Genomic DNA, 26,257 nt, shown 5'->3' with positions numbered 1-26,257 from the left:
AGGAGCAGCAGCTCTCTAACTTTACATCCCAACTATGCTTGATTTGGTCCATGTAAAGGTAGCGAGCCTATTTAGATAACAGCTTGTCATATTTCCAGGTTGAGCACAGACTGCTGAACTGGTTTTGTGGAGAGGCTGACAGGAGGCCAGAGCTTGGTTCTGGGGTCTCTTTTGTTGCCTTCCGAGTTATATGGCTGGAGTCCTGGTGAAAGGATGGTGGAGACCTGCCAGCAGCTGAAGTCATCACTGCAGTGTGAGCTTCTATTTAGCAGCCACCACAAAGGTGTTCAAAGCGGACAAGCAATGTGAACTGTCCCCTGCTTTGGGTCGGATTCAACTCTGACAGGAGCTTTGAAAGTATCTATTCTCAGTGTAAATGTGTCCAGCTGAATAGCTTGGTGCACATTTATTTGAAAAATGTAGACAGCAGCTAATGAAAACCAGCCCTGGCTGCTCTAGTTTTAAGTAGAGACTGGTTTTAAGATGAAAACTAACATCGATTGTGTTTTGTTTGGAGTGTTTTTGTGTAAATTATTCAAAAGCCACTGTAAATTATCATCACAGTTGAGGTTTGGTTGCTGGTGTTTTCACAGGGTTGCTAATGCAACTGTAGCCACCAATGCATTTATGCAATATCTGATTTCTGAGGTCTACTGGTTTCACTTGTGGGGGTAGTAACACCTCACATGCCTGTGTATATATTTATGTTAAATAGCTGCCGAACCAGAGACAATGGTCCATCAGCCACAGATGCATTTTGGATGGGTTTAGTGCCGATTGATGAGTATTAGTGAGAAATGCTTACATTGGTGTGATATCAGCACCGGATTTGCTGATGTTAGCATTTTCCTGCAAAGTCATGCACATTCACTGGCTTTACTGGAAAGGAATAAAACCGCATCACACATGTGATGCCGTTAGCAACATGAGGTTTAATGGTGGTCTTGTTTTATGCTCAGAATAATAAGGAAACCATATGTGCCAGTTGTAAAGTCACATAAGCAGAATGTTTTTAAGATGGAAAAATGTGAGAAAATGAAAAATTGATCAACCATTTGATTGACTGTATTGATCTCGGAACTGTATCACACTGTATTCGGAATGTTGCCGTTCCATGTGCTCTCCCCGCTATCGTCTCATCATTTATATTTCATGTATGAATTTGGTGTTTCTGCACGAACTGGGCAGAATGGGACCGTGTATAATGGGAAACAGAGACTCTGCTTCTGTCGGTGTTGTTTTATTGGAATTCTGTTTCCTAAAATTCATCCCAGCACTTGAAGGAATAATGTAAAGAGAGCTCAAAGATGAGTAGGATCCCGTCAGGAAGCCTGACTAGATCATGACAGGAAATTCCAGGAGCAAAACAAATGATGCCTAGCAGAGGTCACGGGCTGCTTTTTAACCTGTGATGACAGGAGCACATGGTTCCTTCTCCCAGCCCGCTGATCCACGCAGCAGTGATTTATCTCTGATTGAAGAAACGCGCCACTGAATTTCTCCCTTTATCTCCGCCGAGCTGCGAGTTTTCTGCGCTCATGCTTCTCACAGCGCCCGGTCGTGAGGTCCTCCTGGAATGAGATTGCTTTAAAATGTTTCCAGCAGTTGTTAGTCTAACAGGGGTCATGTTTACATGAGCAAAGTAGTTGTTGAAAGGACACGTTGGCTGAAATAGCAGAATTTTACCGGCCAAAAATCCGCTTCAGCACGTCCCAGACGGCTTCTCCTTGTTGTAAATTAAACAATTACTGTAGAATTATGTAATTTATCCCACATATTGGACCCACTGGGATCTGACTTCTCTAATCCAGTGTCATGCTTATCGGTGCATGTGTACTCTGGATATCAGTGATCCTCCCCCGCAGTGTTTTTCTGACATGCGATTGGTTGATTTCGGGATGATCTTTGTATTTTGACATGTTTACCTGCAGACTTTTCTCCCGTACCTCTTGTTACCCAGTACTCAGATACCGGTTATCCGGTGTGTGTGATGGTTATGCATACTCGATGACACCAACACACACACACACACACCCTGGTACAGCCTCACACACAAGCTTTGAATCACCATATGTTTAGAAAGTGCCACCTCATCACAGTGGGTGTAGCTTGAGGACGAGTCACATATTTGCGTATTGCTCACATACTCTGCTATCATGCACAGTCCCAAAGCTGTGCTCCGTGTTCTTCCTGTCAAAGAAAGGAACCAAAGCTGTCGCTGTCTGCAGCGTCTGATGTAATTAGCAGCTCTGACCACTCAGCCGGCTGGATGGTAATGCTGCTGCTGCCACCCCCACTGCTGCTGCCGCCGCCGCCGCGGCTGCTGCTGTGTTGGGCTTCACACAGAGGTGGAGCTGGGAGGACAAACTTGTCTCTCAGTGGAGGGGGGGGGGCATGATGCCAGGAAAGCTTGGCCGTGTCTGAAAACGCTTTCTCAACTGGCTGTGTGGGAAGATAAGAAAGAAGGAAGCGTGAAAGCTGCTGATTCTGGATTTATGCCCTCCCCCTGCCCCCCACCAACCACAGCTGCAGGTCTGAGAGCTGACCAGCATTAAGACATCAGAAAGCGCTTGACGGGCTAATAGGAACTGTTTTCTAGAGCATCTTTAAAAGCTGGTTAAATTGCTGAGTTTTGGCAGTGATTTGAGGAGATCTGCCATTACGGTTTGAATGGGGTTCACCTAATCTGTGCTGGCAGATTAGGAATGGCTGGACCTCACTCAAATTCCCCCTCACGGATGGATCTGTCTGGCTCCTCAGTGATGTATGTGTAAAAGCAGCTATTTTATCTCCCCCTGATTGGCAGGAGAAATGAAACATTTCAATTCAAGCCTTGAAAAAACTAGCAGTGTCATACAAAGGATAAAAACATCATGAGTTATGGGGCTTTTTTTTCAATAATTTCTTCTTTTGACATGCTCTGATGGGGGAAAAATAAAAAAGCTAAGGCGTAGAGTGGTGCTGCCAATGGGCATCTGACAGTGATTTGCTGATCCCGTTCAATTGCTCTCATCCTCTAAGGCCACAGGACCCTGTGTAAGTCAGCCAATCACTTCCCCTAAGCACTCTGCTGCGCACAATTATAGGTCAGAGTGTGTCACGACATCATTGTGTCGGGTTAGAATGGCTCAGTACCAGTTCCACCCTGCAATCAGTTATGTTTTTCTCCCTGCTATTACAATTGGAACAGAAATCCAGTAGGAAAATTTACCACCACTTTTGGTTGTCAACCAGATCCAGACCGCAAATTTTCTGATAACTTACATTTGTCCAGTCAAAACACAACATTGGCCAGCTTCAGTATTAAGTATAAGGTGAGTTGTTAGTAGCAAACTGCAAATCAAATCCTCAAAGCCTCAGATCAACCCCAGGAGACGCAGCCTCTTGACTTGCTCCAAGAAGATGAAAACATGGCTTCTGTGCTTGTTTTGGGTTTGGGTTGTGTGGGCTTCCCTGACACTGGGTGGCTCAACAGTGTTTGTAAAGTCCAGACTGCTATCATATAATCAGTTCGATGCTCCGGACTGATAAACACGCCGTTTTGGGCAACACCCGCATGGTGTGCTCGCTCACTTCCTGCTTCAAATCACGCTATGTTTCATGTTATGTGTCTCTATAAATATACAGAGGGGCTGCTGAAGAAAACCTACAGGACATTGTGTAGACGTTAGCTTCCAACTGTTTATATCCGGATTTGTCTTCCCCACCAGTGTCTGGACTTCATGGGGTATTCCTGTTACCTGTCCTGCTGCCCCTGATGGCATAATCCCCCTACAAATCCAAGTGGGCTACAGTCTACACAAATATTCACTGCTGTCATTTTTCTCAATAGATTTTAAATCCTGTTTGACTTTTGTGATTTTAGATTGTTCATTAGTTCAACATCAAGACTAATATGCTGTTATGAGTGATACCGCTTCTCCAGACTGTCCTCCTGTAGCAGCTAACAGAAGCCAAACCTCTGGTGACATGAACCTACTTTCTGGGTAAGTTGTGTTCCCACATTTTTCAATGCACCCTCGTGGTTTTGTGTATTGTTGCCATAGAAAATGTTGATTCCTGCTCTGAAGTCGTGCCCACGATTCGATAAGGTCAGAAGAGTCACTGCTTAGTAAAAACCTTTCGCTCTTGACAACATGACGACATAACAATGTGCAGCTTTACAATGTCGCATAAATTACCAGTGAGTTTACAACCACGTACAAAGACGGCGACGGTTTCCTTCCACTTTGCACAGACAACACTCTTTCATATTGTAGAGCAGCACATAAAGAATAGCAGCAAGCCGTGCCAGCGTTTCTCTTTATAATAGTATAGGAAGTGTCCTCTTGGCCCCGAAAGAGGACAATTGAGGATGTTAACAGTTTATATCCTCAGTAAATCTCTCATCAAAGTGTAACATCATAATGATGGGAAAGTTATGACCCAGATAATATTGTCCTACGGGCCACTGCGTTTACTTTGTTCCTGGCATCGGACTTAACGCTAATGTGGCTAATCTGCAAAGGGTGTAAAATAATCCTCAGTGAAATCTTGGCTTGCTGACAACCGATCCGAGTTCAGAGAAAAGTATGAATTCCCAGGGCACCGTTGCGATCTTGTCCTGTCATTTTTTTCTTTTGTAATTACACAAATGCTACAGCACATGTAATACTGAGAAGAAACAAATCATGCAGCTACCAGTTCTCTTTTCTAATATGTCGTGCCCCCCCCCCAACCACCTGAAGTTTGCATTTCTGCCCCCCTTCCCAGTGTTTGTGCTAGTTTTGTTTTTATGACCAGTCCAATGATCCGTTGCTGCCGCAGAGCTGATGGTGTTAACACAGCTGAGGTGCATTAAACAATCTGTTGTTCCTGCCTTTTACCTGGCTCCGGGCTGTTTTTACGGCAAGACTGATGGTGGTGGTGGTGGAGGTGGGGGGTCGGGGGGGTTGCACTTCAGAAACACAAGAAGCGTTTTCAAGTTCAATGTGACCAAGACATCCATTAAAGAAATAAAAGCTCACAGCCTTCAATGGAAACAAGTGCTGGATGACTTAGTCACAAATGTCTCCATAGTAACTGAGGTAAAGAGTCTTTTTAAATACGGAATCATGACAGTACTGTAGATGTTAGGGCTGGCTAAGAGACATAACCTCTTTAGAGCTAATGCTGACTAAAATAGGTTGTGGTTTTTAGCACTTTGTATCACTGTTTATATTAAATATAATTTGAACATTATTAAGTAAAGACATGTAACAATAAGTTGCTATTTACAGTATATCAGTCAGACCAGACAATGCTTCCCTTATTTGTGTCAGACCACTGGGGGCAGGAGACCTGGTACCTGGTGGACCTGGTGTTTTGACTGGACAAATGTAAGTTATCAGAAAGGTAAACACAAAATTTCAGCTCTAAACAAGCACATATGTTGCCACTGTCAATTGTGTCCATCTTTGGTCTTCAATTTGCAATATTTCCCCCAAAATTCGACGTTTTACCGATCGTTCTAGTGTTTAATGGGTACTTATTGTGAAATGAAAGATTTGGCTGTCTGAAAAAGCCTGTAGCAACACCTGCTCGTGCGCTATTTGCAGCGACGATCCACACGTTCCACAATGTTTGGGTGGGTGGTGCAAAGGTGGATGAAGACCAGCGGCGAGCTGACAAAAACCATCACCGTGGTTCCGTCAGCGGTTTGCTGAGCGGCGTTGGTGGTATCGCGGGAGAGCCAAGTGCAGTTAAGGTTTTTATGATGTGGCAGAAATTGATTCGAGTTGGTGCCAAGAGCGGTCCAGATGTTACGCTGATGAACGGGGTGGTCTGCGAGTTTACAGACCACCTCGGTCTCGCGGTGAATATATGTTGTGAATATTTAAAGAAGCTATTTCTGACACCTGCAGTGTAATACTTATCATTCTGAATCTTTTTTAACATGACCACTGCCAACTCCAACCCCCCCACACACACACCCACTGGCAGGCAGTGACACGCATTCCCGTAGTGACAGTGAACAGGACTGGTGCCGTTCTCGCAGACAGACCTTGAACTCTTTGAAGAGACGTCTGGCTCTGCAGTAATGCCCGACTGGTGGCTGCCCAGTTCCAAACTGTAACTCTATAGCCTCATTGTCACGCTCCATATCCTCCCAGTGACCCGCAGCCCAATTATACAGCTGACCCAGGCTTGATGATATAACCTTGGGCGTCTTTCGGGGTCTGCCGGGGCTCAGGGGTCCACGTCTTGTCTATCATGACATGTCAACTCTGAGCGTTAACCAGACACTTCCCTGAGCGGTCCCAGTGGGGGTTTGGGAGGAAGAGTGGCTCCCAGTTGAGGCCCAGTGCATTTCAACACATCGCTTCAAAGATTATTCCATTTACATAAACAAAATAACACATGTCTTGGTGTAAAAAAAACAGAATTACTAATAGAAATTGTTAGCCTGGCTTATGTACTATTAAAAAGATTACAATAATTATATATTGGTACACTGCCTTTATTTTTATTGTGTTTGTATCTAAATATCCAGTAGTCATAAAGGGAAAGGGTACAGCCGCATGTAAATATGGCGTGCAAATCTTCCCAACATTTGCAGAGTTTCAATGCATGCTCAGCAGATGTGATGCATTAATGCACAGCATGCTTAGTATGCAATATGAGGTCTGGGAAGCCCACTCGTCACTGGTCAAGCTTTTCTTAATGGATGAGGAGCTGATCTATGTTTCAAAAGGCATGTGCATACCGCAGCAAATTCAGTCCTGCACAAGATTTTCCTGACGGTAAAGGTTAATGGGCACAGCAGTCATGTAAACAGGGTGCTGCAGTGCAGAAGTTGAGTCAAGTGCAAAAGTAAAATATGCATTAAAAACTCTTCTGTCAGTTTTAAAGTTGATATGAATTCATTTCCTGGTTTTTTTGGATTTCTGTTGATGGTTCTGTGGCTCTAATGGGGGAAATTCCCAGTTGGTGGATCAGTAACTCAAGTGCCAGGTGGGCAGATGTGATATATGGAGGTCTCCTAAGAATAAAAACACCTGATTTCTGCTTATTCCCTGAAATTTTCAGGTCTTAATCAAGAAGACAACCATGTCCATATGATTACGATGTCCTAATTACTTCAACTATTGTTTGATTATTCAATCAGCTCCACTGCGTCCATTTCAGTTTTGTAATTCAAATGACATTTGACATTTATCTAGAGATCTAGAGAGAAATAAAGACATGACACTGTGATTTCTTAAAATAAGATTTTTAATATTACTCATTATCATAAAGATATATTTACACACTTTACAGAAATAGAAAATAAAAACACAAAGCTACGCATGAAAGGAAAAAAATAAAATAAGTACTCCAAGAGCTAAAGCTTATCTTTTATAAATTAGAAACCAAAAGTTCAAATATGTACACAGTTGTTCAACCATTTCTGATACACTTGTTTTATTTATTTATTTATTTATGTCATTTATTTTTGCCCAGTTCAACATCAAAACAGAGACAGGGACTGTACATTTGGCCTGGTGAGTAATATGAGCACACACCATAAACAGAATATAAGTTTCAGGAGTAATACATCGTCTTTAAATGGTATCTGCTTGAGACCTAGTAACACTGTTGCGATGGCGTGTAAACCTACAGACCTCTCTCCTCAGATTGTTCTGAATGAAGCTGATCGTGGACACAGTGGTTAAATAGATGGATAATGCAACGCAATCAAGGCAGGAGGGGCCTGTGCTATTCTGGGTATAGGAAGTCTCATTTCGAGGCTTTGAGATAATGACGGATCTTAGTCATTTCCCACGAGAGAGATCAAATCTAGTTATCCTTTGGATTGCCCAGCCGGTGGAAATGTGTGAATGCATTGGATTGAATATCAGCCACTTGATCTTACAGACGCCCACTCTGAAGGCAAATATGATACAGTTTGATGGGCTTATTCACAAGGTAAGGTCATGGAATGTGTAGCGTGCTAACTCTGTTTCCATTTCTGCAACAACTGAAATGGAGTTCAGCGTCCTTTTTAAAGGATTTTATCTTTGAAACGAACTGAAAAGAAACATGAAATTTCTTTTCTCTCTGTCATGTTTCACCTGGAGGTGTGTCTATATCAGCTGAAAAACAGAGATTAGTGGTGTAGCTAATATTTTCAAACCTGCAGCTAGCTCATTCTAATCTCCACTACTGACATTAGTACGTCTCTTTGCTCATCCCCACTCAGTCCACATGACCAGCCAAATGCATTTGGACGAAAAATAACTGAACACAAAGGGGCAAGTTGTCAGCGCAAACATTTTTCTATCAGGAAAACATGCTAACAAGTGCATAGGAACATTACTCAGGCCTTGTGATGGTCACAGAGAAGAGAAAGAACTGGATATTATATACTGAGAGGAGAGGAATCGTTTCTCTTGTGTAAGCCTTGCTGGAAAAGACCATTAAGCAAAATGGTTTTGCTCTCTGAGCATAATGTATTGGTTTACCCTTTCAGTTTGAGCCTGGACATGCTTGTCCTTCCACACCACAAGGCCCATTAACCTGATGTACAGGGTAGGACTGCGGGCTATCATCGACAAGATAGGAACGCCTGAAAGCTTTCACGTGTCAATGACATATTGTGCTGCAGACTACTTTTCTATTTTGTTACATCCACAAAAGGTACAGCTTTTCACACTGTATTCAAAAAGTAAGCTTTGGACAACCAGCTAGACAAGAATCAGACAAAAAATATTGTCACAATACACTGGAAAACCATTCCATATCAAGCGACTCTTGTTTTCAGGGTGTATTTTTCCAGCAGCATAATGGAATTGCAAAAGTGCAGCCTTGCTAACCCATGCAGAGAAGTCCTAGAGCAATGCCACCCCTATTTGTCGGGAACTACTGGATGACAGAGGCTTTGGATCGTCGATATATTTGGTTTTTAATGTCAGGATTCACCCGACACCTAGACCGGGAATAAAAAGAGCAATGTGACACAAACGACGGCCTGCTCTCGTCTCTGAAAGGGCAGCATGGCTGGTGCAGATGGTGAGGATACATTCATGAAGAACAGTGCGGATACAGACGTTGCTCGGCTCCATTATAACAACCTCCGAGATGGGGAAATATTGATTTGAACCCCTTGTCCCTGTGACCCAGTCTACTTCCAGCATCCCATGAACTTTCACGTGAATCTCTCTACTCGCTCCCCCAATAATACGAGACATCCTGAGCAAAGCTATCTCTCCCAAGGAGCATTAATGAAATCTACATCTCTGTCTGAGAGGGGAATGAAAAAATAATGGTGGAACTGAAATTATTACACTTCACAGTGCCTCTGAATTCAATACATTTTTCATCAGGGTGATCTTGGCTGGGTGGCTTACCGGAGTGATTTCTTAATAAAAGCCTCTCACGCTGTGACTGAGAGGCCTCTACGTTATATTATGATATTTGCATGAGACATGGCGAGAGGGAAAAGACGCAGGAATCTAGGTTGTCCTGTCAGTCACTGAAGCACGAGTGTCTGCAGGTTGAACAGCTTGGTGGCTCGTCTGCACACCCAGAGCACAGGACGACCGTGAGGTGTTTGCTCTACAGGTTACAGACCTCACAGAATCAGCAGGGGGGTTGAGGGACGGAGAGGGGGAAGGGTGCGGTTTCAGTCTAAGCCAATTTAACCACGAGCTCAGACCAAGTGGCCCAGGTCAGCATCGGGGAAATCCATCTGAGAAAGATTAACTCTGGGATTTAATGAGCGTAATGATGAAAGCCGCGACCACCTGTGCTGTGGAAGGGCCGAGGAGAAAAGGCAACTGTACCCAAAGATAATGCTGGGGAAGGAGTCAACATGGATACACGGCTATATTGTTGAATATATAGATGCGGAGTACAGATACGTTATATGAAATTATGCTCATAAGTTTTTAAATGTGTTGAAAGTTTGAGTTTGTTTAAATAAATGCACAAAGTATACTCCTTTAGCACAAGGCTCTATCACAGCACCCTGAGGGGAAAAAAAAGGAAATTAAACTACCTAAACACAGAAATAAACATATAAGTAAATATTCCAGTATGATGGAAAGGCATAATATTTCTTTAGTGAAAGATACCGAGGGGTCAGACCAACCTTGTGCTGAACCATAAGTGGCCAGATTTGCCATGTTGGCATTTAAACTGACCTGATGTTGACTTATTTGCCTAATTGGACTCAGATAGGATTTCTGTTTGCAGGAAATTAAAATGCATAAGGTGTCAGTGTATCAAGACTTCAAACAGAGGTAATGTGTTTCTCCCTAACCTTTTTGTTCCTTCATTTCTGGCAGCATTGTGGACAAGGTTATTATTTGGCACTTCATTAAAAGGCGAGGCAGGCCGTCGGTACGGAGAAGACTGCCCCTGCCAGTTAACAGTCGTGTAGAGCAGCTGCGCAGGGCTGCAGTGTGGTGAAAAAGGCTGTGGATTGGACGGGATTGGGATTGGGATTTGGGAGTCAAAGGAATCCAAGGTGAGATATGTAACAGTAACCATGAGTGCGCCAGTAAATAGCTTTGGATTAAAGTAGGACTTATTGTGTCACCATAGATGGGTTTTTTTTACAGTATGTGCTCACTTTTCAGTGCAACGTTACTTTGCATGCGGACGCACTATCAATTTCAGCAAAGCACCATTAAGAATGCTAATTGAGCGACGGCTAATAATACCATTCAAATGTGATGCTCTTCCAGCACCAAACCTTGAATTGAATTATTTTTTTTTTTTACTGCCAACATCGAAACTGCGCGTTTCCACCATCCGAACTGAAGCTAATATTTGCTATTAAAACTGAGCTAAGACAGCATCCTGTTCCACTAGTAAAGCCTTAACTGTACGTAGCTACACAGCAGTGAAGTTATTGGCTGCAGAAACCGTGGATCTTAAAGATGGGATGTGACAGATGCTTTAAGACTCAGATCGGGCTCCCTCTCTGCCACATGTCATGCAAAGTCAGAGAGATCATTGTGTTTGGGCTCTGTTCATCGAATGACGGGGGAATTTAAAAAAATAAATGAGAAACGACAGAGATAAGTAGTGAGGGAGTGAGAGAAAGAGAGAGACAGAGAAACAGAGTCTGATCGCTCGGGCTCCATAACCCCCCCACCCCCTTTCCCCACCTCCAATTCCTCTGTGAACTGAGGGTGAGCGGCGTGTCCTTTTTTTCCTTCTTTTTTTTTAGTGGACAGAGTTGCTTGAAGAACCAGCAGGTGCTATGGACATCACTCTTCGGGCTGGGCAAGCGTAGGCCCTCGGATGCAAGGCCCCCCACGGCAAAGGAAGAGCATAGAAATCAGAACCAGGGGGAGGGCGCTCAAAGCTGTGCCTGCCAAACAGGAAGATAACAGGAAGAGATGTCATCAGCATGTGTTCAAAGAATTATCAGTCCAATTTCCTCTTCAATGAGGATGCCCCTCAGGGAGTTTGGACTACATCTTCATCATCACACTACATCATGGCGAACAACCGGGAAACAGGAAGCAAAGGTTAACCCAGCCCTGTTCCAAACAGACTCCCCGGTCTTGAGGAGAAAACATGCACCAGTGAGAAAACAAAAGAACTGTATGTCAACAGAGAACACAAGTGCAGCATTATCCAGAGCGCTTCTTAACATTGGAGGAATCTTTTATCGTGGAAAGGCTTTTATCTCCCTCTATCCCCTTGTTTATGATAACTCCCTGTCAGACAACTAGCACAGTGTGCTCTGCTGCATGACAACAAGCTTCATTCAATGATAAGTTCTGGCACTGGTTTCAAAATGGCATATTTCCCTGGTCCTGTAATGCCCAGAGAACGGTGCCTTCTATGCATCTAATCTCCGCTGAGCCACATTGTCGTTTGTTGTTCTTCTTCTGTGTTTCGCGGATCCTCGGGATGATGTCAGCGCGGAAAACCCTTGAAGTGATAACAGATTTCTGAGCGAATTTAGGGGAGGAGCAGCAGGCCTGCGCTACATTGTTTTGATGAAAGTCTTTGGAAGACTCATTCAGTAAGCTTACTCACACCCGCCGTCTCGAGGGGGTTTCATAAATTGCCTGTGGCTTTAAATGTGTAATATCCTGTCTGTCTGACTTTTGGTCTGTCACTGGCATGGCTTGGATCCAAGACTTTTAAGAGCCCATTCAGGTCTGAAAGTACTCAGATGCTCGGAATAGATGACCTGGGTCGCCATCCTTCGTCTCAGAGTCGCTCACATCTGGAATTTGTAATAATGAATAGTCAAACTTGGTGCCTTAGGAATAAAACACAGGCTGGTTCTTTGATGGACACTTTGGATTAAACTCTAGTTCTTTATTATTTTAAAATGAAGTAAGATCTGCTTGATTATTAGTCCTTGTACAGGCTGGTTGCCCCACTACTCAGCTGGATGTCTTTTGATCAGATAAATGTCTCCCCAGCTGTTTCCAGAGGTGTTTTTTTCCCATTGCCAGTCCAAACCTAGAGAATGGGTCACAGGGAACCCCAGTACAAATCCGGGCCAATTGGATTCCCTGACCTAACATAAAAATCTGTTTGTCTACCAAGTGCTCCACAGCTCACAGATGGAGCTCGGTTGTAAATTTTGAATAGACCTAACAAGAAATGGACTCATTGTTCTCCAAAACAATGATCAATATTTCATTATTTAGTGGTCGCTTTAGGCAAAAGATCTACCAGAATTATATAGCTTAGGATGGCTTGTCCACCATTACTTGAACCTCTGAGGGTGCTGCCAGTATGGCTTTAATTTATGAGTCCTCTGCGAGGCAGCATCTCCTGCTGTGATATTGTGTCTGGCACCATGTCTGGGAGAGACGATGAATGGGCTCCACGCTTCTTTGTGCACAGATGTAACTCTGCTGCTCTTACTTTCCTTAGCAACATGACTGCCAGCCTGTATATTTTGCAAATTTGATCAACTTCTTTGATTGGTTAATGTTTGGGATGCTTGGTGAAGCTTGAGCTATTTTCCTCATGAATGAATTTGACATGAGGTAGAAATAGAAACTGAAAAGGTGAACAGTAAAACATTTTCTTTGGCTTCAGGATGAAAAAAGATTCTACACAAAGAAGTCATTTGCTTGACAGCAATGAAAGCACTTAAATGAATGAGAAAATTGGAAGCACAACTCTTCCATGTGTTATCTTTGGAAAGTGGATTTAATTCACTTTATTGTAGATATATGATAGCTGAAAACAACCTAAAGTTGGCTTTCTAAGTATAGCTGTATCCCATATGAGGACATAAAGGACACAGCCTTTAAATTAACCTCTATCGTTCATCGAAAGCATGCAAGCTGGTAGGCTGAGATCCAGTAATCTCTTGAGAAATGCACTTTTATTGAGTGCCAACAAAAACATCCTTCCACAGTGGTTGGAAGTGTTGCTGCTGTGAATAGAGGAGTTTCCAGTTTTGGTGAACTATTTGCCTCATTTGTCACAAAAAAATACCCGGGCGCATTCTGCCGACAACGTACTTTAAAGCTCAACAACATTCTTTCTCCTCATTGAAGCAGTTTTTCCACTTTAAAATTGGGAAGTGCTTTTGCTAGTATTCTCTTGAGAATCGTACGGCTCCAAGCTGACAGAAAGTTGGACAGAGGCTTGGTCTGGAAGGCGAGAGCAGTAAAGCGGACCCAGGAATCCATGTGAGGTGTTAGAGTTTCCCTGTTTGTTCCTGTTTTATTACAGGTTTGCATTATTTGACTCTTGGAAACTCACCTTGCTCTAGAATGGCATTGGCCCCTTGTGGGAAAGACGTGGCCGTGGGCGTCTCCTCTTCCAGCCGGCTGGTCTGTGGGTCTGACCGCCCCTCGCAGGATTTTGCTGGACCATTTTTCTCACCGTAGCTGCCTCTTCCAGCTCTTTGCCATGCTCCGTGGAGGCCATGGGACCTGGGCAACATGAGAGAACAATTATCTCTTGTAAACTGACCTCTCTCTTAAAGGTTGTACCCTTTCATCCAGGGTTTCAGTCCTGACCCACTCTGTCAGTGCCTGTGGAAAATGCAAAGCAAGATGGATCGCAGTGGTAATGGATGAGGAAAAGAGAGACATGCATAGATACCTAAGTGTGTGAGTGTGTGTGTGTGGGCCCGCTTAAGCCCACCTGGTGCTTTAGTTCATCAAGCCGTGTTAAGCACAGCAGATGCTCGTAGCTGCAGCGAGAAAGTCAAACCGCCGTGTCTCATGTCTCTGCCACTCACGGTGGTCATGATTACAAACACAGCACAGCCCCAGACCGTGCCGAGGCGCATCCTGCCGCGGCGTTTGATCCGAGATTAGAGATGGGTTTAATCGCGGCGAGTTTCGTGGACAATGGGCGAGTGTGAGCACATGTGTGTTAGAGAGTGAACCCAGATGTTCTCATTCATCTCTCAATAAGTGTGGCCTGATCCCTTTAAGCTCCTCTTTTCCAAATGGTTTCTTCCGCCACCAGTGTCTTTATAACCTTTCAACCCAGTGCAAACTAAAAGGCCTTCTTTTTATTAGAATGCCTTTACTTAATCCGATACACAACATAACTCATCATTTATGATATGACCAGATATTCCATTCAGTTAAAGATCAATGGGACTAAGTTTTTACTATGAAAAGCAGTTAAATTTCAAGCAGAGCTCTGATTAGAACAGTTGAAATTATAATAATCTGTGCCATCACTTAATAAGTTGACAGGTCATGTGGAGATGGACTAAGGGTTAGAATAGGAACTGGAAAGATCAACAGAATTACAGTTTGGAGTTTTCAGGTGAATCTGGGAAAGCTATCACTGGCTGCTGTTACATGTGTGGTCATGTCAGAGGTTTACCACCAATAAACCATCTGCTGATTTTGATTTGTTAATGCAATTATGGCCAATGTATTGTTCCCATTTTTAACCATATATATATGGCATAAATCTGACATTACCCTAGACATCACACGATGATATAAAATTTCCTGAATGTGTGATATGAACAAATGCTACGATTAGCATTTGTTCCAGATGCTTGGCAGACCTGAATATGTCAGTACAGAGTTAGCTTTAATCCACCCCAATTCTCATGTGGACTTGTAGAAGTCAGTGATATTTGTTTGGGTTGGAGCGGACTATACGTGATTAGACTGCGTATATCTTTATATTGTATGGACATCAATCAAACAACCCTTGCTTTCCCTCACCTTCCCGTCCAAGACAAAATAGCGAGATTAAGTTAAACTGAAAAGCAGAAGTGGGAGGTGATTTATCATCCAAGTGTACAAAAGCACAAAAATATTCAGATTACAACTGTTTAAACAAGTGTGTAAATGTCAAAACATGTCCTTTCTCGGTTTATGTTTTAATTTAATGCCAAATTTTAACTCTGCTGTTTCAACACAGCCGCATCACCTGAATAATCACTTCTTTCAAATGTCAGAAACTAAATCCGGAAGAGTTTTCACTGAGTTTCCAGCAGGAGAGAAGGATTTCTAATTCAATATTAGCCTCTGTGATCCATTTAGCATTTTCAAGACCTTTTCAGCTTGTTCCATTTTTTAACTAAAGAAGCTACAAATCTTCATTGTCTATTTCCCTTCATAAAGCTGAGTGACATCAGTGACACAGGGTCATGACATTCCTGCCTCCAGTCCTTGGAGACACTGGCACCATTTTTAGAATTCCCAGGAGAATGACCTCAAGTCACTTTACGGTGTCTCGGGATTCTCCGAATACGGAGGGCAGCGGTTGAGCAGCAGCTTCCATCTTTTTCAGCGTTTATGGGCTTGTTGAGTTGGAGTGGTGATATTAAAGACGGTTATGTGTGCAATGCGGCTGTGACCTCGAGGCGCTTTCTAATTGAAATGGCTCCTCTCAAAGCCGGGATCGATTTGCACGAACGAGGGCATATTTCTTTAAGAGAGCAATTCAAAACACCGTTTTGAGAAAAGGGTAAATCTCTCCGCAGCCTTTTTTAATTGGTGACCTTCAGCTGTGGCATATTGAGAACACATAATAGAATAACTTCCCAAAGAGGAGGAGAAGAATTGAAGAGTGTCGACCTTTCGGGTTTAAGTTATGGCAAAATACACCACTGAGCTCAACATCTTGCTGAATGTTTTCAATGTATATCCCAAAATGCCACATGTCTCAAGTTCCATTTCCACACTAATCTTGCTCCACATTATTATTTCTTTCTATATTCATAAGCCAACAGTGGACTAATTCATTTGCAGAAGGCAAAGTCTGCATTGCATATTTCCACATCTAATGCCTATCTTTGCCCCTAAGAGCTTTAAACTGCGTATTATCCTCATGTTATTGTTCCACAGAAGCAGTGAATGCAGGACACATTCTGGAGGCATTCAGCTCATTTCCTTCAAATCCTGAAGGTTGAATGTTAATACACTGCTTGAGTAGGTTTAAAGGTGTAGCCGATTCCTTTCTGCTGAAATGTGCAGAATACGTAACGGTACAAAGCTTTAGTGTTCAGTATTTAACTACGCTGAAATGCAGTTTTTGTGTCTCACAGTGAAAAAGAAGGCAAAGTGAGCTTTTGGTGGTTGGTCCACGTCATAGAAACTGGCAAATACATAGAGATAAGGTGAAGGTGAATTCTTGGATGTAGCATAGACTACCTGTCTTAACTGTGTAAATGCAACATTCTCTATTTTAAGGTCAGTTTAGGATGATTACAGGAGGGCCTCTGCACAGTTCAGAACTCAAATAGACTCATGTGCACAAAGCAACAAAGGGCCATGTAGCTGCACGGACTGATGGCTCAATTTGCTTTTTGACAGTCTTCACATTGCTAAAACTGCAGCGTTCCAATGGCAGCTGAAGCCTGAACAGTAAGCTAGTTTAACAGGTGCTGCAAACATATGGACCAACTTACAGTCAGTCACTTTCCACTTGTACGGTGTATTTCTCTCTCTCGGACACACAAACACACACACACACCCACACACAAGCACACGTTACAGCAAAATGTTGGCTAGTAAATTGTTCCTCAGCTCACACAATTCATCTGCTGTTCCTGCCCATGTGACACAGGCTGCCACAACCAGGTCCATAATGAGACAATATAGACAATCTCCCGCCACAGATGTCAGCCGCTGTACAGCGCAGGGGTTCGACGGAAGAACATCCTGTTTTCTCTTGACAAATCTCAACCCATCCAATCTGGCTACAGGATGGAAAAGTGTAATGACAGCTGCTAAAAATAAGCCAGGTCCCTGCGATAGCGCTGGCAGTATAGATTAACTCTTGCAGAGAAAGCTTCTCCCTGTGAGGGATATGACATCCAGCTGTCTTTAGGAGTTGGCCCTTCTCTCCTGCAGCTTGTATAGATTGAATCTGACAGTATCTGTTCATCTAGATAACCTTTTGATTGTTTCCAAGGCAGGTCCATGGTCCAATAATCCATGTTTCATCTTCATAAACAAAGATTCTTTCCTATCTTATTGCTCTGAAATTGGATCCAGCCTCTCTTGTAGAACTTTTGATCTTTTCTCATGAGATTCCTGAGGATTCCAGAGGCAAAACAGTAGCGTGACAGAACAGCATGTCTCACAATAAGATGATCTGCGGCAATGTTTTGCTTCCTGTTACCACAATATCTCCAAAATTATTGCCTTTATAGTGAATCCCTAAATTAAAGATTGACAAAAATGGAATTTCAGGAATTCCTGCATGTTCCTTGCTGCTGATTTCTTACTGAATCGAGGAAAGTTGGATTGCTAGAACTGGTCAAGCTGTGAGTCTGCCCTCTTGATGAAAAGCTTGTTGTTGGTACCTAATTCCATGCCCTGCTTCCTCCACCACCTTCAAAACTGAGGTCTGTCATTTTGTCTGTTGCAATGTGTCGCCTCACTATGGCCTGGCAGGTGGTGAAGTACAGACAACTCTTTGCAATTTGTTGCGCAACAGAATAATAGTGCAACCTGCAGAGTTGTACATCTTTCAGCGTTTGTACATCGATTCGGAGAAGAGAAATGACCGTCCTCTGGGTTAATGCCAATTTCATCAGCTGCCTTCACGGCTGGTGGGAGCACACTGTATATCACAGCGCTGTGTGCCGGTTTAGGAAAACAGGCCGCACTTTGGGAAATGGACCAGAGCTGCTTATTAATAGTTGTAACACTCGTTTGTGTGTTTTGCGTTTGCGTGCCAAAATGACCACATAACTAATGCCTGGACCAATAAATGCAGCTGTACCAGGATTGTGTTTCTGCTGTTATAACAATTTTGGTGACAGCAACAAGTGAGAATTGAGCTGCTTCGTGTCAAGTAGAAAAATGCAAAAACTCCCTTGTTTTGCTTGAGTGTTCTTTATGTGAGTGACATAAATTTGATTTAGCATCCTCTTGAATCTCATATCTGTGTATCATTACTCACAGACACCTTAATTATAAATCAAATACTATTCATTGATCCGTGCTGTCATTTGGCTGAGCATCTCAACAACATAGTACTAGACACACCCTTTCCTGCACAGATGATCTCAGAGTGAATAAAATAAACTATACAACATATCACTGATGACAAAAATCACAACACTCACAATAAACATTGGCCACGCCCGTCGAAACCTCTCGCATCTGTGCTGACATTAGCTTTGAGCTCGCATAACAAACAAGCTGAAAATTCAGCATGACAGACCCACTTATCTGAAATCCTCTCTATCAATTTAAATCACACAACAATTGAAAATAAGTCCTATTTTCACATTATATTTTACACTGTGGCCCAGACATTCCTTTCCCAACTATGGTAGCATTAGGTTTCTAAAAATCACAATATTTGTACAGTAATACATCCATGGGAGGACCTCTTACGTGTGTGTGTGTGTGTGTGTGTGCGTGTGTGTAATCCTTATGGGTAACAGGACAATATTTGTGTTAGTGGGAGAGAGGAAAGAATAAATACCCTGGTGTGTGTATCCATGGTTATTACCATGACGTTGGAGGAGGAGACCTGCTGTCTCCTTTGTGTGCTTCCCTCCTTCATTCACTAAAAGTAGCTTCAGCTAATATTCTCTACGTGGCAAGCCATTACTGCAGACCTACTAACCTACACAACTACACAGCCATGGTCCCACTTTAAAAGCACATTAGGAGATCAGGTTTATCCAGCCAAGGATGATATGAGTTACGTGTAATTGCTAATGCAGGCCAGACTCGTTCACTTGCCAGCTGCATCATTATGTATTTATACCCTACATATTATTCTTGCTTTTAAAATCCTGCATCCAGTGATAGGAAAGCTATTTATTCCATGCACACCAGTAAGCTTGGTTCTTGATAGAAACTGGTACCAATTGCTTGCTGACTTTCAATCCATGTTACCATGGCAGCGACAGTGAAAAGCCTTCAGAAGAAAAAAGAATGACATTGTCAGCTGAAATAATCTAGGTTCTCATTTTACACAAATTTGCCTGCTTGCATACTAAATCTCTGATCAGCCTGACTGTGCCAGTGATGTTTTTGACCTCCTCTACGAGCGGATGCACTTGGCCTCTGAATGTTCCTCTCAGCGGGTGGCTGTCGGAGGGTGTTTTGGTCGTGAGCACTTTCCTTTATTTCTGTCAGGGGCTGTTTGATATGCAGCATTGTTGTTCTGTGATAATGCCGGGCTTGTGGCTGACATGAAGGCTGTCTTTGTCTAAAAAAAAAAAAACTCCAGCAAGGAAACCAAAGTGCATGAAAAGTTCCCCCCATTACAGCAGCTTTTAAACTTCACCTCTCGTCTGCCCTGCTCTGAAAACAACCCCCCACTTTTTGCTGAAGGCTCAGAATAAATTAAAAACAAAGTGTTCAGCCTGCTGGTTCCTGGCTTTCTGCAGATGTCAGAAGTGAAGTGTGTGGCTGAATGTGCCGTTGAATTAGAGAGTGTATGAACTGATGAGGTGTGAGACTGCATACACTGCTATGATCAGAGCGCTGAGAGTTCAAAGGGCCGGCAGCAACACTGAACCGGCTAATGAAGCCACTGACTCCCCTCTCCACTTGCCTGGCTGTTGTTTTATTCACAATCCTGCTCCAGCTGAAAGGGTGGATTTGTGGAGGTTACTGCAGGTTGAAGCCTGCTGATCACAAACAGTCAGAGAATCAAACACTAAATAACTCCATGGAGAGATTCTCCAAATGCTTGATGAGTGAGAGAGGCTGGTCTTTCCGTTCGCTTTATGCATGGCAAGGCTACCAACCCTAATCTCCAGAGACTACATGTCAAGGGCAAAGGATCCTCCAACCATCAGTTTCCATGGGCACGCTAATCACATGTGAAACGGCCCCCCCTCCCCTTTTCCGTGTCATCAGTCACCCCCTGCTGTGAACCTGCGTGCCATCTCCCATTCGAGAGGCAGAGAGATGGAAAGAGAGAATGAAACGTCAGTGTGCAGGGTTGGCTGCAGCCCTAAGTCTGGTGGGACCATCTTTTCTCCCCATCTCACACATACACACGCACACACATGCACGCACTTCTTTTAAAGGCAAACAGCAGCAATGTTGCATCATGTGCAAGCAATATAAAAACATTAACAGCAATACCAAAACATCCACAGTAACTGTGTAAATGCAACACCGAGTAGCAGCACCTGTACAAAAGAATCACCATCTTCTCATTAAAACTGTGAAAGCAGTCTACCAATAATTCCAGTTCAGAGGTTTCTTGTTGTGTTTAGAAATTAGCACTGGAATAATAACAATACTAATCTTTGTATTCTAGCACAAATAAAGTTGTGTAATGTAATTTCCTAATACTATAAATACTATAATCCTATTTATAAAGCAGGTAGAAAAAAAGAAACCTCTCTTCTAACCCAGAATTATATTATTCATATCCTGAACATATGCTGCAGAGGAAAAGAATCCCTTTGGCTACAGGTTGAGCAATGAAATGTGTTGTGAAATTTGACTCACATACTGAGTGACCAAATAAAATTCATGGGGATTTTTACTGACAGGCTTGACTATGCTGCTGCGAGGCCGCTGAGTTTATAGATTATGGACCCACGGCACTTTCACCTGATGTGCTTGCCAGTTTACAGAATTCATATATTGTCCTGTTCTGTAGTAACAAACATCTGTAAATGTTCAGGGGCCCCGAATGGTGGATGAGACGCACAGCACGGCGCCCTGTCCCGATCCAGGAAACGCTCAGCGGGTAGAGCCAAGCTTTCACTCATTGGTCATTTGATTGACTCATATTTAAGCTCGGATCTACGTGTGAAACTTCCTTCTTGGGAAAATGCTCTTATGTGGAAATACTGTGATGAATAATGCACAATTTCATAAATGAATGAGTCAAGCATTACCGCAGAAGGGCCTCCGTTCTGTGGAGGGTGAAACAGATCTTCCTATTACCATTTTCAAACATACCTTTGAGCTAGCACCGTGAAATGAATGACAGTTTCAAACCACAGGAGGCGTACCGCATCAATCTCTAATTCAGATTGAGTGCACATCCTTGTTGCCCCGGGCTGAGATTTTAGGTAGATCCCACTGGGAGTGTTACTAAATGAACCCCAAATCTCTCCTAAAGTCCTTCATAGCCATCTTCAATGTCTGATGTTAAGGGTAACAACAGCCAGATGTTCAGGGCTTTTAGCCCACTGATCTATGAGGGTACCAACAGAAGCCTGACAGTAATTCTGAAAATACTTTAAACCATACTTATTATTTTATTTTATAATTTAATGCCCTTGCGTATCTTTTGGCTGCCGTTTCTATTGCAAATGCCCAGAACTCATATTTTTTTGCAATGTGGGCTCCTTCAAATCGAGCATGAAAGCAATTGAAGCACCTGCATTCCTAACAACCACAATATTTATTCTGTGGTCTGGCAGCCTGTTAATAAAAGTGTCCAGTCGGATCTTGATCAGGAATCTGATCTGCCGGGACTACCGCTATAAATGTAGCACTTAATCTCCAAAAAGAAACTCATAAATCACTTTAATAATGGACAACGCTTGAAAACAGAACTTTTTTTTTCTTTTTTCACTCTAATTAAGTTGTAAGGGGCGCTGCTGGACATGAGGTTAGGGGCTGGTGATCACATAAGGTCTGGTTAATAGTGCAACCCACAAAACACACACACAGACCCCCACCACTGCCGTGTTGTGTGCTCAAATCACAAACCTGTGTATAGAACACAGCAGATATGCATTGAAATGACTATTAATCCAAGGTGTAACACATCATTTAGCCTTATTGAATCATTTTTTACGACATAACGGTGTCATAATTGTGCAAATTGCATTTTTACAAGAGGTCTAAATCACCAGCAGCATGGTTTTAAAACTGTCTGAAAAACTTAACTTTATCCTTCCCTTACATAGCCACTGCTGCCTGACGCCTTCTGTTTCCTCCCCCTGTCCCTTGGCTCCACTTCTTCTCCCCTTTAGACCCTTTTCACTTCACTGCATTTACTCTCAAGGGAAGATCTAAGTGACTAGATTTATTCATTCAAAGGGTCCTGAATTACATTACAGCAGCAACAGCAGTCACATATGCCGAAGTCTTCAACAGCTGAGGTCTCGGGGGAGCGTTAGCCCAACGGCTGGCCTTATATTCCCACCAAATGAGTTATCATTTTTCACTAAATGTCCTCCTCGACTCCCAAACACTGTGAAGTAAATATGAGTTCCATTCACCAAACTCATGTTGGGTGACATTTCACAGACGCAGAGAGGTTCATCACAGAAGGTTTTTCTTGAGGCACCAAGTTGCGCAGAAGTAACATAAACAATAAATTTATAGGGGTTGTATGTACAGTATAATGTGCACCACACAGCTCCATCCCTTCTCATATTTAAGTGCATGACTGAAAGATGAGTTCATGGTTGCAGTCCAACTCTTTAAAACAACAGGAAAAAAAAATCAATGCAAACACATTTACTTCACAGGCGCAAGTTCCTTGTAAATTTCCTTAAATTACAATTCATTTCCCTTTAAACTGATTTTAGTTGACCTGCTGTTTGTGTTTACATTTAGCTGTGTGTATGTAAACCCAGCTGGTTCTCACAAACTCTCGGTGATTCTCTATAATCCTGTAATAACCTTTCCCCTGCCCCCAACCACCCCCCCTTTGACACTAATGTTTGCCCTCGGTTTGTATGTTCGGGCTGAACATCTGGAAAAGTTTAACTGTTTTCGTCCTCTCCATCGCCACCGTAATCATGTTCACTGGCATCAACACCTTTAACTTTAGGAGGACCACTGTTATGATTCCAAGCTTCCTGGTTACAGTTGATTTAGATCCTCGGATGTTGTTAACAAAATAATCAGTTTGGTGTCCTCCTGAGATGCGTTCACGAGGGGCCGCGCTGCTTCCCTGAGCTGTACTTTGACCTATTATACTTGGTTGAGCGGGCTGCAGTGCAGAGTGCGTGCATGATGCTACCACAATCAGCAATCAGCCCCAACAATACATCAAAGTTTTATATGGAATAATAGCACCGCTGACTGCTGAAATAAAACCAGCCCACCTTTACAGGCAGATGATTCTCAGCCAGATAAAGGCTCTGATCTGGGCCTCAACCCTGCTGTGCTGCCCCACTCACTGAAACACAGACACAGCTGGCTCACCTGTTTCAGGCCTCACCTTTTGTGTGTATGAGGGCAGGTGTGTGTGCATTGTTTCCATGCTGCGCATCTCCTGGTGAAACCTGACTGCGTGTCTCCATGGTGGAGCAAAACGAAGCTTTGATGTCCTCCAAGAGGCTGCGACACACAGCGAAAATGTTCTGAGCGTAGTAACTGTTTATAAACCCGTCTGAAGAATTACGCAGGGAAGAAAAGTGAGCGGGATGAATTATGGATACCACATGTCTGGAGCTGGGACAGACTCTTGAGCAAGACCTCTTTTCGAGGATTGAAACACGTCAATAAATGTTGCTATGCAGAAAAAGTCCAAACTCTTCAATAGATATTCTAAGTAGGTTGTCAAGATGAAATGCCTGTTGCGCATTTGCTAATGTGGAAATGCATCCATAGATAGGGTTAGGTCTCGTGTACACTACATCTCACCGTGTAGCAGGTACATTTATTTATATGTTCCATGCTTCCTGCAAGTGCACACACATGCTGCCTTACTCCCCCCCACGTATCTTTCTTATTTCACAGACAGTCATGTACACAAAGATGCCGAACAGAGAGAAAGCCCGCTGAAGTGGAAAAGCGTTTGTCTCAAGATGAAAGGCTTCACACCCACTGGCTACATGCAGAGCCTCTTCCGACACCTTCCCGCGACAGCGCATACTGAAGCAGAGGCTATGCAGACACACTCTAGCTAGCATCCATCCCCACACCCATCAACACAGCAACACACTTGCATCCTCTCTTCTATTGCCTTTTTTCATCTATTGCTCACTGTCAGTGGAGCTCTAATGCTACAGTAGTCTTCAGAAGAGACTCAGAAAGGCGGTATGGCTTAAGCAACCCCCGAGGAGGATAAGCTCCCATGAAAGCCCGAGGCAGAGCAGCCTTGTTTTTCCCCATCGCTGCTTTAGCACGGTGAGCTCTCAGGCGTGGAACATTCTTATAACCACGCGCAGGGTGTGAAAAACGGCACTGACCATGATGCTAGATAATTACTTCCCATTTACGAGCTGGCTTCAGACAAAAATAGCATGTCACCGTAACAAACGTGCTGGCAATCGATAAGCACACCAAAAAAAATTTTCAGAGCATTTTCTGTCCATGTCTAAAAGCATCTTCTAACCGCAGACTGCTTGATCTATATGTAATGCACCTTGAAGAGCCTACTCAGCATCTTCCACTTGCATTAATAAAAACATAGCTTCTTTCTCAGCTACTGTAGTTGGTGAGCATGTGATAATTTACACAGGCCTAAGTGTTGTTTTTTCACACCAAAATGTTACCTGCATCACATCTGCACACTGACAGTCGCCCTCTGAACTAACATCCCGAGCCACATAACTCACATTTGCTCCCACGAGCCATCTGTGGTTAATGTGCCCTGCCTTCCTTTAATTGCCCTCAGTCAACATATTTGTTCCAAATATTCAATTTTAAGGGAAGTGACACAGTATATAGACCAACAATGGCTCCAGAGACGAAGCATTTCACGGAAATTTACTGTGACAAGGCATCAAGCCTGAGCCCCTCAGGAGACGATCCAAGCGTCTGGGATTTGTGCTCCCCTCATCGATGAATACAACAATTACAGTCCTCATTATCATCACCACAGGAGACTGGCTCCCATGCATCGATGCTGTGTTGCTGCACGATTATAGTCACATAATGATTATATAGTGCCGGGGTCAGACAAAATACATCAACATTCCCTCCACCTTATAGAACATGTGCCATGCATATCTTTCATTTCATAACACTTGGCTGTCTATCCAGCATGTCATCCCTGAGCGATAGCTCCACACATGACTGCTGCTGAATACAATCGCTTAATATTTAATCTCCACTCCTTTACTAGCTTATATCAAGGTGAGGTGAGTTGGCGACAGGAAAATAATCAATGGAAGCTACAAAACCACATTCAAGTTTACCATACCAGCCCTAGCAGAAGAATAGCAGACAGTACAAGCACTGCAGTGCAGTACTGTATAGAGCCAGGTGCTCATATTCCTGCCTTTTAGAGCCCACACAAAGCTAACCATGCTGGGTAACTGATCAACTACAGCTTGCTGCACAAGCCTAAGGCAAACACAGAGAGAAATAGAAAGCAGAGATGACCGGCGACGCTCCTGTACTTACCAGCACTGGTAGAACACAGCAGAGACACCAAGAGCACAATCACCAGCGTCAGGATCTTCACATTCATTTCTGCACTCCCCTCTGGCTCTCTGCTAGTCACTCGCTGATATACTGTAGTGCTGTGTGTATGTGTGTGTGTGTGCGTGTGTAAGAGTGTGTATGTGTGTGAGTGTGTGGTTGTGTGTGTTTGAGTGTGTGTATGGGAGGGAGAGGGGGAGAGAGAGAGAGAGAGAGAGAGGACGGGGGAGCAGCTGAGCGAGCAAGAGAGAGAGAAAGAGTGTTTACTCCCCTGTGTGTGTGTATGTGTCCCTGACTGTGGCTGTGTATCTGTTTAAATGTGTATTTGTATATCAGTGTGTGACAGCGCTACTCCAAGACTGAAGGCACGTCTTTATCTGTGCTCTCCCACGGAGGTGTGTGTGTGTGTGCGTGTGTGTCTGTGTGTGTGTTCTATTCTTCTTTCAGAGAAAAGGTAGCGGGAGCCAAGTTGAGTGAAGCTGTGAAGGCGCTGGAAGTCCGCTCGCAGGTCTGTCTGTCAGCATGTGTGTCTCAGTCTAGTTGGTCATGTGGTTTATGTATCATTGACTCTG

At 43.4% G+C, this 26,257-nt stretch overlaps 1 protein-coding gene across 2 annotated transcripts; it reads right to left on the bottom strand.

Moving 5' to 3' along the window:
• Positions 1–7,215: 7,215 nt before the first annotated feature.
• Positions 7,216–26,232, bottom strand: apln (apelin). Of its 2 annotated transcripts, none has more exons than XM_029847201.1 (3): positions 25,668–26,232; positions 13,696–13,868; positions 7,216–11,320 (listed from the first exon to the last, which is right to left on the bottom strand). In XM_029847201.1, the coding sequence occupies exons 1-2, from the start codon at positions 25,732–25,734 to the stop codon at positions 13,702–13,704; spliced, it is 234 nt and encodes a 77-aa protein (XP_029703061.1). In that variant the 5' UTR covers positions 25,735–26,232; the 3' UTR covers positions 7,216–11,320; positions 13,696–13,701. The 2 variants fall into 2 exon arrangements, with proteins under 2 accessions (XP_029703061.1, XP_029703060.1); XM_029847200.1 differs by lacking the exon at positions 25,668–26,232 and adding an exon at positions 23,536–23,825.
• Positions 26,233–26,257: the final 25 nt, after the last annotated feature.

Source organism: Takifugu rubripes, chromosome 14 (assembly GCF_901000725.2).
Source record: "Takifugu rubripes chromosome 14, fTakRub1.2, whole genome shotgun sequence".
Lineage (NCBI taxonomy): Eukaryota > Metazoa > Chordata > Actinopteri > Tetraodontiformes > Tetraodontidae > Takifugu > Takifugu rubripes.
The sequence above is the reverse complement of the archived record's forward strand: the minus strand, read 5'-3'. Positions and strand labels throughout refer to the sequence as shown.